Below are 12,805 nucleotides of genomic sequence, written 5' to 3' on the forward strand. Positions count from 1 at the left end.
TGACCTAATGGAACTCCAATGACTCCCCTTGCCAACAGACATGTTCAAAACCAGATTCATCACTTACAAAGCCATCACCAACAACATCCAAGTTTAACTTGAAGAAAAGCTCACCATCACTGGTGGTTCTCAAAACATCAGCAACCAGGATACCATCAGACTACAGATAAAGAAGTGTGAAAAAAGCAAACCGTGTCTAATGTAAAGTCAAGTTGTCAGATGAGAAGGCTTTTGTATGCTTTCAAAGAAAAGCATTTCAATGCCGGGCTTCCTGGGATTGTTCAAAGAACTGTTGTCTAGTTCCACCGATTTTCCATGTGCCCTATAGAGGAAAATTCCTGGTCAACTCAGCATTCCATAACCTTTGTTGTTTTTTCATTAAAAACCATGACCATTCCATGAAATAATTGTGCTACTTTTTCTTTTACCTTCCTATATATTTTCATCCCAATTAACGTGTAATCCATTCCTGAAAAAAAAGTATTTTAACATTTTTTCTACCAATTAGGTTTTAGTTTATCTGCTTTGATTTCCGAACTGCAACCCTATCAGACCTCGCCATGTGATCAATTATTAAAGGAGTTGCAGTTTTTAGTGGCATGCTTTTACTTATTCAGTGCCAGCTTCTGTAATTTTTCAGAGTTTTCTGATTTTTATTTGATTCAAGAGACTATTCAGCGACTCTTAGTGATTTAAATGTTTGTATTTAGCTTTTAAACCTCGCCTCCACTTCAGTACCTCTGTAAAATAAATCTTAGATTTGTTTTTTTCTGAAAAAATCTTCGATCAATTTTCTTTCCTCCCAATACCAATGCTCTACTCTTTTGCAAATATCAGTAGCTATTAGATGGCTTGGATTAATTTAATTTTACATACGAGACATGAAAACGTTTATCAATAATTTTCAAGGTTTCTTTCTCCTACTTGAAAGTGCCCTATATTTTCTGAAAACTATGGTTTGAATTTATAGTAGTTTTCCTCTTAACAACATGAGGAATTTCAAGTAATTCAGCTGCAACCTCTTGCGCTTTACCACCAGCAATGCCCTTAATACAAGACTATTATACCATCTTGTTTAGCAATATTGAATCAATGTTTAGTAATTCCCTGCATTCTATCTGACTTGTATTACCTCAAATCTGTCCCCGCTATCCATGTTTCCAGGTTGACTGAACTAAAAAGTAACTCCTCAGGATCGGTATCTATTCTATCAGGCTTTGTTTGTGCTTGGTAACTGGAAAGCCATTTCATCTAATGTTTTGGTTGCCTTATTGTTTCTTTCTCCTACTTATTGAACGTATTGCAGAACCAAAAAGAAACCTGTCCTAATACAAAGATTTTGTTAGGTATGCCCCAACATCAGCAATAAAAGTGGTTCCATGAAACTCAACTGCCAAGTCTTATTCAAACTGTGGAATATCTTTGAATATGCAGCTGAAGGTGATAGCCTTTTCATTTATTTAGTTTTCAACAGTCTATATTAGTTTTTTGGCACTCTTTTTACTATTTGGGGGAGGGTTATTGATTTTACAAACCATGGTCCGGGTTCAGAGGCCGATGGTGTTTTTAATTTAAGGAACAGTCTTTTTATTCATTTGTATTCTGTTGGGATTAAAACTTTCACAACTAGACTTATCAGTGTTTTAACGAAGCCCTTTTACACTCTGAGGAAGGATTGTGCCTGTCGGTCTAGGTGTACTGAGACAGCAGCCATTTTCAGACCTCTTCAGAAGCACACTTGCGGATGCCATCTTGAGGAGGTCAGGGGTCTAGCCGTCTGATCCTCTTGTTATCTGAGGACTTAAAAACCTTCAATGCTGCAGCCACAGGCACGCTGCAGGCGCGCCAAAGGCAAGCTCATCTGTGCCTGTCCGTGCCAGACCGGGCCCAGGGGCCAGCAACTATGGTCATCTTAACATAGGTAGGCTTGCATATGATGCTGAATTTCTCTATTCACTTAGATTTAAAATAGGAGCCAAAGGTAGTGAACAAACGGTTGCTAGGGAAGTTACCTTGCCCTATAGTAGAGGTGATAGACCCCCACCAACCTCTGATACAGAACATACCCGTATCACATAAAGCGCCACATAGCTTGTTTCTCCTGGAAAATTGTAGATCTTTAGCCGCCCACAAACTGGATATCAATCTTCTACTTAATGAATTGACCTACAGCCCTGTTCCTAACAGAAACATGGCTCCATGAGGGCTCAGCTCCTAATATTTTCCTGGCTTTACCTAATAAGGTATGAGAGAGTCTCTGGGAAAGGAGGGGGTATTGCCATTATTGTCAAGGATTCAGTTGAGGTCACCACCCATCCACCTAAGTTATTAGATTGTGAGAGTATGTATTTTTCCTTCTCTTTAAATCCTCAGTGTAGTTTCGCTGGGGCCTTAGTGTATCACCCCGCTGGCTCTTCATTGCATTTTCTTCAAGCCTTTCCAGAGCAAGTGGCAGACTTAATTTGTAACAAGACAAATTTCACAATTCTTGGAGATTTTAATATTCACGCAGAGAATTTAGAGAATGCAGCTGCTAAGAGTCTTCTGTTAGATATGAAGGCCTTAGATCTCACACAACTGATCAGGGGGCCTACACACATCAAGGGTCATACCACTGACTTATTTTTAGCAGTACAGCTGACTTAACTGCCCTACCCCCCACCTCCTTAGACTGGTTCGATCATTTTCTAATCTCTCTCTCCCTTCCCCTTCCAGTATTGGAAACACCCTCCCAGAGCATTATCTAACCTTATAGGCGCTGGCATATGCTTAAGGCTAAAGAATGGATTGACATCTTAGAGAGTTCAAAACCCTCATTGAATGGGAATATGGCTACATCTTTAAACAAATGTAATAATTGGATTAGCAAAAGCTTAGACACAATCCTTCCATATATGTTGAGGCTGAGTGGACATAAGAAAAAAAGTGCCCCCTGGTTCTCCAGACATCTTAGCCTAATAAAGATGGAATGTAGGCGGCTGGAGCGAAAATTTAGAAAATGCTATGACACTTCCTCTAAAGAGGAGTATAGGAAGGCTATCAGAAGGTTTCATGCTGAAATTAAAGCAGCCCAAAGTGCATACTATGCAGATAAAATCGAACCGAGCTCTAACTCCCCGAAGAAAATCTTTCTCCTGTGAAACTAATTTACCTCTCCTCAGGCACACACAGAAACTGTAGAAGCCTCGCTAAGACTTAGCTGGATTTTTTCAGGAAAAAATTGCAGAGATCTATTCAACCTTTCCAATGGATACCTATAGACCAAGCGGTAGATGAGGAGTGTTCCAAGGGTGCAGCAAGGTTTACATATATTCCTCCCCTCTCACCTGAAGCGGCCTCTATACTATTGACCACCCTTAGATCAGGGTCTCCCCAGGATCCCGCCCGCCTTCAATCTTAGGTCAAGGGGCTTCAATAATAGTCCCTGTGGTAACTGAGCTGCTGAACATGTCACTATCAGTCGGCACTGTTCCTCCACAATGGAAACATGCAATTGTGAAGCCGCTGCTTAAGAAGCCCAGCCTGGATCCACTCATCCCTGGCAACTATAGACCAATCTCAATGCTGCCAGCCCTTGCCAAAGTACTTGAAAAACATGTCAATACTCATCTTTGGAGTTTTTTGGAAGAAAATAACATTCTCCATCCGTCTCAGATGGGCTTTAGACCATTACATAGTACGGAATCTGCATTAATCGCAGTCACTGAAAAAGTTAGTAAACGTGTAGAACAGGGCTTGGTCTCGATAATCGTGCTTCTCGATCTTAGTGCCACCTGTGACACAGTGGAGCACAATATTTTACTCCAGAGAATGAGGGAAAGTGGAGTGTCAGGCAAAGCCCTGAGTTGGTTTGCCTCATTCTTGGAAGCAAGATCATTTCAAGTTTTGGACCGTTCCTTTTATTCAAGTTGTTTTAAGATTAAGTGGGGGGTGCTGCACTGCTCTTTTTTTGTTTTTTAATTTCTATATGGCCCCTCTGGCAAAAGTAGTGGAGCCCTATGGACTCTCTGTAGTGTTATATGCAGATGTCACCCAGCTTGTGGTATCCTTTTCTACCAATCAGAACTCAACCTATTCTCGGCTCATTACTTGTCTACAGGCAATCTCCAAATGGATGTCCAGCAGTAGACTTAAGTTGAACGGAGACAAGACAGAGGTTATGTTTCTGGGTCACCAGGCAAAACCAAACTTAATTTCCCCAGTATCACAACCATTAGAAGATCTTCCATTGCCCAAAGAAAACATTGAGAGTCTGGGAGTATGGTTTGATCCATGGTTGACTATGGATCATCAAGCAAAAAAAATATCCTCCTCCTGTTTTGGCATACTCAGACTTCTTAGAAAGATTTTCAAAATACTTCCGTTCATTGCAAAGAAGCTCTTCATACAGGCCTTACTAATCTCTCGGCTGGATTATGGGAACGCCCTGTTTCTTGGTGCACCAAAATATGTTATGAAGAAATTGCAGGTGGTGCAGAACATTGCTGCCCGCCTTCTCTTCAATCTACCCAGGCATCAATTGGCCAGATCAGCTTTATCAATGTTGCACTGGCTTCCTTTGGAGCAACAGACAAAAGTTAAATCTTTATGTTACATTCATAGAGCCCTATATGACAAAGGCCCACCAAGATTGCAAACCCTGGCTTCTTTTTACAAACCTACCAGACATCTTGATCATCCTCCACGGCCCTAGCTGTCATTCCCCCAGTAAAAAAGGCCAAATGGGGAGGAAGATCAATATTGTATCTTGGAGCTACACTGTGGAATTCATTACTACTGAATCTACGTCAAACCAGCCATGAACTGTCATTCCGATGGCTTTTAAAAACTTGGTTATTTTAGTTTGTGTCCAAAAGCTGTATATTCAAAAGTTTTTCTGTATAGCGCTGGAAGGCCTTCGGGTAGCTATGCACTCTATACATTTTCATAACATAACATAACTGCATTGTCAATATTAGTCAAAATTCCCTGGGGTTCATAGCTCGAGGCACAAAAGGACAGGAATGGGAAGTGGAAGAAAGAAAAAAAGCACTTAGACACATTCACCTCAATTACTGGCATTGATTAAAGTATCACTCCCTCAAGAAAGCTACAGTCTACAGTGCACTCATTCCAGTCACTCTGTGAAACGAGCATAGTAATCAGCCAATCCACACAGAGTACACGTAAGGAATCTCAACCTCAGAACGTCGTACCCCAGTTTAAGCTCTCTTCGGAATATCTTTGTGTTAGGTCATGAGAGGACTAATTGTCGCAAGTTTTTCTTGACTCTCACAATAAGGGTCACTTTGAGGGAACATTGAGAACTAGCATATCAGTGAATGAGAACCATTTAAAGTTTAAATGAAGAATTCAACAATAGGTCTACCCTTTCTAAATAAATGGATACATTTCTACTACTGTATTTTGTGTTTTGAGATTTGCATTAATGTTTTTCGATAATTCTTTCTCATTTTTCTGGGTAGTTAAAGTCATTGTGTACAGGTCCTTCCCTATAACTTCATTGCTGTATGCTTCCATGCACCTTGTATCTGTCCTGAGTACTGCATCTCTCCAATTTACTTCCAGCCTGTTTAAGTCTCCCCTGCACAGTGGAGGGAACTACTGCAACAAGTGCTCAAATAAACACTCTAACGATCATGCTCAACCTAAAGTAGCTAGATTATTAACTAGTTAACTACTATGTATTGTCTTTCCAAGAATCCTACTTGAAAAGATCAATTTCCATGCAATGTTTCATAAATTAGCAGGTATTTTCCACTTGAAGATGGTGGTACCACAAAGCTTTTTCACAAAGTTAACAAGCATTTGCAATGAAATGGGTCTCCCATTTGATTGAGTTAGAGTTATTGGCATTGTAAATTCCTTAGTGGACTTTTCTTGCCACAGAAATTGAAAACAAAGTGTAAAACATTAGTTGACATTAGCAAGCTTGTTCACAGTGCTGTGGCTGCCATGAGCATGAGCGTTAAGGACACAAAAGGAAAAAGAAGTTTGCTCACAGTCAACCGTATCAACAATCATGCAATTATTCATGTAACATGGTCAGTCTGCAAGGTGGTAAGAAAATCTCCCTAAGAAGGGACAAACGTAAAGCATTTACCAATGACATTAAGCAATTTTTTAAAGGGGAGCCCACAAAAGAGTGAAGTTGCTGGCCGTGAGGTAGGCGTGGTTAAAAGCCCACAATTCTTACAACAGGTCAAAGCACTTCCGCGCTCAACCGAAAAATGACTAAGGCAATGCAACCCTGTACCTAACTACACTCAATGAGATTGTGACCGATGCTGGTGCACTGAGGCCATTTTTGCGCCACTACGGCCATTTCTGAGGCACTGCGGATGCTCAATACTCACGCATAAGATCTTGATGTTCATCGATACATATGTTGAGCTTGTTTAAGTTGTTTAGAGAATCAACTGCGTAAAGTTTTCCCTCCTGACTGAGGTCGAATAATTCATTTTGTCCTGGCAATTTCGCCATTGTACCTAAAACAAAAAAAGAATAAAATAGCTCTAAAACAATGCAGAGTACGTAGCTTGACATATTTTGGTAACATAAGCCCTCCTTTCCTGGTCAGATACAAACCTCCATTTCCACTAAACTTGGTATCATAACCCAAGTGCAATTTAGCATCCCAGGAGTGTTCCCTGACTGACTCATCAGTTCAAATCAGCCAGGCAAATAGCGCACATCTACTAAAACGTCTGAATGAGGAATGGCTTAAGTAAATTGAAATGGGATTCAAACTGCACACCTGGTAAATAGCAAATCCTTGTTATTGTTCTTTACAGGTTGAGCAGTTTGACATCAGGAACATGTGCAAACTGCAGACCACTCAGAATGAAGGCCTTAGCAGGCAAATGTGTGCTGTTGTTTTTGAGAAACAATAAACCACGTATGTAGGTTTTTCTCCACTCCATGGGTCACTGTAAGCATTCAGTGAAATGAGAAGTGAGTCACCGAAGTAGAGCACATGGTACTCCTATTGTACACTGCTAGAAACTGGGTCTCTATTTGGCAGAGGAATACACCCTTGTCCAAGTAGGGACCACAATCATTGTCAGGGTAAGTCACACAATCCAAATGATCCCGTGCCCACCCTCTGGTAGCTTAGCACTGAGCAGTCAGGCTTACCTTAGAAGGCAATGTGTAAAGTATGTGTGCAATAAATCATACAGTAACAGTGAAAAAAGTACACCACACAGGTTTAGAAAAATAGTTGATATTTATTCGAATAAAATAAGGTCAAAATGATAAAGATTTAATGAGCACAAGTTGAAATATCACCTTTGCAAGTTTAAAAAGAGTCTTAAATCTTAGAAATCAACAGTTGTCTCTTGATTACATAATGTACCTAGTTTGCATTAAAAATAACACGCACCGAGACCGCAGAGGAGGAGATGCGTGGAAAATAAAGTGTGCATCGGATTTTCCGACAAAGCACAGATGTTGCCTCGTTTCCTTCCATGCTGCAAGGGGCTTGCGCCATTTTTTGCCATGCCATCTTGGTTCCTCACTGTGATGCAGGGATCTTTTTGATGCGCTGAGACGATGCAGGGAAATCCTGGGTGCGCTGGAAGACGTCACAGGCGTTGCATCGATCCCAGTGGGTGATGCATCGAATTTTCTGTCACACGGCGGTTGCTGCATTGATTTTCCACACAGGGGATCGGATGCATCATTCTGGTTCGGCTGAGCAGCAATTTCTCAGTCACAAGGCAGGCTGTGCATCGTTTTCGGCAGGCCTTGCGTCGATTTTCAGTGCACAAAGATTTTCCTGAAGAGATAAAGTCCTTTTAGCCTTGAGACTTCAGAAAACAGGAGGCAAGCTCAATCCAAGTCCTTGGAGAGCACTTCTCAGCCAAGTCAGAGTGCAACAATCCTTCTCAGCAAAGCAGTCCAGATGAGTCCTTTGGCCGCCAGGCAGTTCCTCTTGACAGGTTGCAGGTTCAGGTCCAGAAGTGTCTGAGTTAGTGGGGTCAGAGACCTAGTTTATATACCCAAAAATGCCTTTGAAGTGGGGGAGACGTCAAATAGTGCTTTTGAAGTGCACAAGTTCCCCTTTCAGTACAGGTCTGTCTGCCAGGGTCCCACTAGGGGGTTTGGCAGTCCATTGTGTGAGGGAAGGCGACTAGCCTTTGAAATGTGTTAGGCACTCCACCCTAGGAAGACCCATTAAGTATGCAGATGAGTGCAGGTGTGACTGAGTGTCCTGTGTTTGTAGTTGTCTAGGTGAAATACACAAGGAAGCTGTCATCCAGCCCAGCCCTGATGTTGATTGGAGACAGGCTGTAAGACACAGATGGAATTTAAGTGAAGAGAAATGCTCACTTTCTAAAAGTGGCATTTCTAAAATAGTAATATAAAATACAACCTCACCAATAAGAAGGATTTTCTATCATCATTCTGGCCATACTAAATATGACCTGATTACCCCTTTCTGATCAGAATCTACCACTCAAACAGTATATGAGGATAGTCCTAATGTTATGTTATGAAAGGAGCAGGCTTCACAGTAGTGGAAAATGAATTTAGGAGGTTTCCACTACCAGGACATATACAGCACGCATGTACACGCCCTGGCTTCTACCTACATAGCACCCTGCCCTATGAGTTACCTAGGGCCTATCTTAGGGGTGACTAATGTAGAAAAATTGGAGTTTAAGGCTTTGCAAGTACTTTTAAATGCCAAGTCAAAGTGGCAGGGGAACTGCGCAGACAGGCCTTGCAATGGCAGGCCTGAGACATGGTTAAGGGGCTGCTTATGTGGATGCACAACGAATGCTGCAGGCCCACTACTGGCATTCAATTTACAGGCCCTGGGCACATGCAGTGCACTTTACTAGGGACTTACAAGTAAATCAAATATGCCAATTGCAAATGAACCAGTGTTACCATGTTTAAGGGAGAGAGCATATGCACTTTACCACTGGTTAGCAGTGGTAGAGTCCTAAAACCAGCAAAAACAGCATCGGAAAAGTGGAGGGAGGCAGGCAAAAGGTTTGGGGATGACTACCCTAAGGCTGTCAGGTCTAACATACATGTAATCAAGGGTGGCTTAGGCATGATTAGTTCCATTTTTTCAGGTTTACTGACTGAGTGTCATTTTGTTTTGCTTGATAGAGTGTATTTGTAACTGATACATTGGAGAGAGGTATGATACAATCAGAGATTCATTAAAGTGTGCCAATTATAGTTAGGCTTTTCTATTTTTGATTTCTATTTGTAGTCAATTCCATTGGATTGCTTTCTGTTTCCCAATGTTTTTTTTTTTTAATTTACAAATCAGTGGTTATCAGTGTCTACTCTTTGCTGCTCAGTAAAAATCTTGTTGTGTTTTCTTTTCTGTGATTATAAATGAGTTAGCTTTTATTTAATTTCATTCCTACTGTCAGTCCTCCTTTACTTTTTTCCTGCATCCCTTCTTTGTAACATTTTCTTTGATTGGCGTTTTCTAGTAACTTGTCATTATGTCGCTCACTCTCTGGCTTTCTCATTCCCACCACTCAAATTTCTCATTAGGCTAACATCCACCCCATGTCAAGGATGTAAATGGATGGAGAAATGTTTACAGCTCATTTAGCCATCTGCAGGAAGTTACAGGCATAAAAGTATTTGGAGAAAATTAACAAAAGTGAAATACCCCTACAATTAATCATTATTTGAACAAAAATATAAGGACTTTCCCCAAAGATTAAGCAAAAAAACATGACCAAGAAAATAAAAACAAAGTTTAGGAAAAATAACTCAAAACCAATCAATCAGTGTTTTGTTAAGCACTGCTTCTCACCTCCAAGGGTCTCAAGGCACTGGATGGAGGGGGGCGCGTGGAGTGTCCATCAGTGTGGATGTTCTTCAAATAGCCATGTCTTCAGCTCCTTTGCGAAGTTGAGGAGGGGTGTAGTCTGTCTGAGGTTGAGCGGTAGGGCGTTCCATGCTGTGGCAGCGAGGTATGAGAAAGTGCGTCCCCCTGTTCTTGTTTTCCTGATGCAGAGTACTTCGGCGAGAGAGAGCTGGGCTGAGCCAAGGGCACTGTGTGGTACGTGGAAAGTGAGTAGCTTGTTCAGGTAAGCTGGTTCGGTGTTGTGGAGGGCTTTGTGCACGTGGGTGAGGATCTTGAAGGTGATTATTTTCTCTATGGGAGCCAGTGCAGTGTACGCAGGTACTGAGAGATGTGACAGTGTTGAGGAAGGTCGAGGGCCAGTCTGGGGGCGGCAGTCTGCATGTTCTGTAGTTTGTGGTTGAGTTTCTTGTTGATCCCAGCATAGAGCACATTGCCGTAGTTCAGTCTGCTGGTAACGAGGGCATGTGGGACGGTCTTTATGTGTTCGAGGGAGATCCATTTGAAAGTTAGGCATAGAAGGTGAAGGGTGCGGAGGCAGGTGGATGCAACTCAGTTGATTTGGTGGTCCATGTTGAGTTTAGAGTCCAGGATGATCCAGAGGTTGCGGGTTTGGTTCGTGGGGGTAGGCAGGCTTCCGAGGGTGGGTGGCCACACGTCGGGTTGAGGGGCCATGATGAGTACGTCTGTTTTGTTTGCATTGAGTTGTAGGCAGCTGTTTTTCATCCAGTTGCCAAGTGCTGTTATGCCTTCACAGAACTTGTGTCTGACTGTGTTGGGTTCGTTGGATAGGGAGAGGATGAGTTGGGTGTCATCAGCATAGGAGATGATGTTGAGTTGTAGTTTCTAGCGATGGCGGCTAGAGGGGCCATGTAGATATTAAACAGCATGGGGCTGAGGGAGGAACCCTGGGGAACTCCACAGGTGGTGGGTGTGTGGTCCAAGAGGAAGGAGGAGTTTGGTGCTGTGCTTTTTTCTGAAGCCAAATTGGGGGGCGTCAAGGTTGTTGTTGTCTTCGATGAAAGTGGCAAGTTGGTTGTTGATGGCTTTCTCAATGATGTTCACTGGAAATAGGAGCAGGGAGAAGGTCCTGAAGTTCTTGAGGTCGGTGGGGTTCGCTGAGGGTTTCTTGAGGAGAGGTTTGATCTTGCCGTGTTTCCGGTCGTCGGGGAAGGAGGCGTCTGCTAGGGTGCAGTTGATGGTGAGGCAGAGCTTGGGGGCAACTGTGTCAGCAGCTCTGTTGAAGATGTAGTGGGGACATGGGTGCGTGGGGGCCCCGGAGTGCATGGTCTTCTGTGGGTGGTGAGGGAAGTCCAGTTGGTGATTGTTGGTTTGTTGATGTCTGGTTCCGGTGGAGGGGGTTCTGCGTGTAGGTTGTCCTCATTGAAGTTATCGTAGATGGTCTTAATTTTGTGGTGGAAGTATGTGTTCAGTTTTTTGCAGAGATCTTGTGAGGGTGGGATGTCCGTTTATTCACTGTTGGGTTGAGCGAACTCCTTGATGATGATGCAGAGTTCCATGCTGTTGTGTGCATGTTAGGAGATTCTTTCTTGTATTGCTTTCCTTTTGGTGCTTCTGTTGAGTTGGTTGTGTGCGATGGTGGCAGCTCTGAAGTTGCTTTGGGCTTCTGTAGATTTGGTGTTTCTCCAGATTTTCTTGAGGTGTTGACATGTGCGTCTGGATTCTCGTAGTTCTGCAGTGAACAAACTGGCTTTCTTGGCGTGGGTGCTGTTGTTCTTTTTGAGGTGGGCTATGGTGTTGGTGCAGTCGGCGATCCATTTGTGAAAGGTGCGGCTGTGGTGTTCAGGTCGTTGTTGTGGGTTATGGAGGGGGCGGAGTTGGCGAGGGTGGCGGTGAGCTGGTCGTCGGTGATTCTTGCCCAGCTTCTACGAGATGGTTGGTGTTGGGGTCAGAGGATGGTGAGTGTGTTAAAGGTGAAATGGATGCAGCAATGATCTGTCCATGGAAACTCGGATATGTGGCTGAAGGTGACGGAGGGTCCTGTTGTGAAGATGGGGTCGAGGGTGTGTCCTGCTGAATGCATTGGTTCGGTCACGATCTGTCAGAGCCCTATATTGTGGCGGTTGTCTAGGAGGGATGCTGTGTTGGGGTCTTGTAGGATGTCGATGTGGAAGTTAAGGACTCCCAGCAGGGTGTAGATGGTGGCTGCAATGGCTTGGGCAGTGATGCTGTCTGTGATGGAGTCAGAGAAGGGTGTGCGTTGCCCAAGTGGGCGGTAGATGAGGGTTCTCTTGAGGGCGAATGGCTGAAGTTTGAAGTGAAGGTGTTCCACCAGGCTTGTGGGATCTTCGGAGTGTGTGCTCAGTCGGATGTTAGACTTGTGGATGATGGCGATTCCCCAACCCCGGGGTGGCTGGGGCATTCTTTCCAGGTGGTTTTGTATCCTTGGGGAATGGTGATGGCAATGTCTGGGCATGAGGTGGTGTTGGTCCAGGTTTCGGTGAGGAATGCGATGTCCAGGGTGGTGCTGTCAAGGAGGTCCCAGATTTCGGTAGCATGTTTATGGAAGGAGCGGACGTTGAGGAGGATGCCTTTCAGGGTCTTTGGTGTGGGTGTGTTGTTGCGGGTGGGTTGTGTCGGGTCCAAGGCCTTGGTGGTGGTGTAGAATAGGCGACAGCGGAGGCAGCTGAAGGGTCCGTGGGTGTAGGTTGGTGATGCTGATTTGCAGTTGTTGGTGCATCCTCGATTGAGTGCGTGGAGTGCTGCTGGTGTGTAGAGATGGCGGGTGGGAGGTCTGGGGTCCTGGCGTTGGTCGCAGACAGGCTTGCCTTTGGTTCACCAGCGGCCAGCCGCACAGTGGCCGCCATTAAGTAAGGAGAGGGGGGGATGAGAGGACAGATGGGAGCGGGAAAAACGGTATGCCAAAAGGGAGCACTGCTGCAGGGGCAGCAGCAGCGGTTAGAGGGAAGAGTGAAAGGAGAGAAAATGTGAGAGAGACAG

At 43.8% G+C, this 12,805-nt stretch overlaps 1 protein-coding gene across 1 annotated transcript in view; it reads right to left on the reverse strand.

Moving 5' to 3' along the window:
- Positions 1-12,805, reverse strand: part of LSMEM1 (leucine rich single-pass membrane protein 1) — a 138,348-nt gene that overhangs the window by 44,471 nt on the left and 81,072 nt on the right. The window contains exon 2 of the mRNA XM_069228958.1: positions 6,357-6,488. Within this exon, the coding sequence (XP_069085059.1) occupies positions 6,357-6,483 (127 nt within the window). The 5' untranslated portion in view covers positions 6,484-6,488. The remainder of the gene's footprint in view (positions 1-6,356; positions 6,489-12,805) is intronic.

The sequence above is a fragment of the Pleurodeles waltl genome, chromosome 4_1 (assembly GCF_031143425.1).
Source record: "Pleurodeles waltl isolate 20211129_DDA chromosome 4_1, aPleWal1.hap1.20221129, whole genome shotgun sequence".
In the NCBI taxonomy this organism is placed as follows: domain Eukaryota; kingdom Metazoa; phylum Chordata; class Amphibia; order Caudata; family Salamandridae; genus Pleurodeles; species Pleurodeles waltl.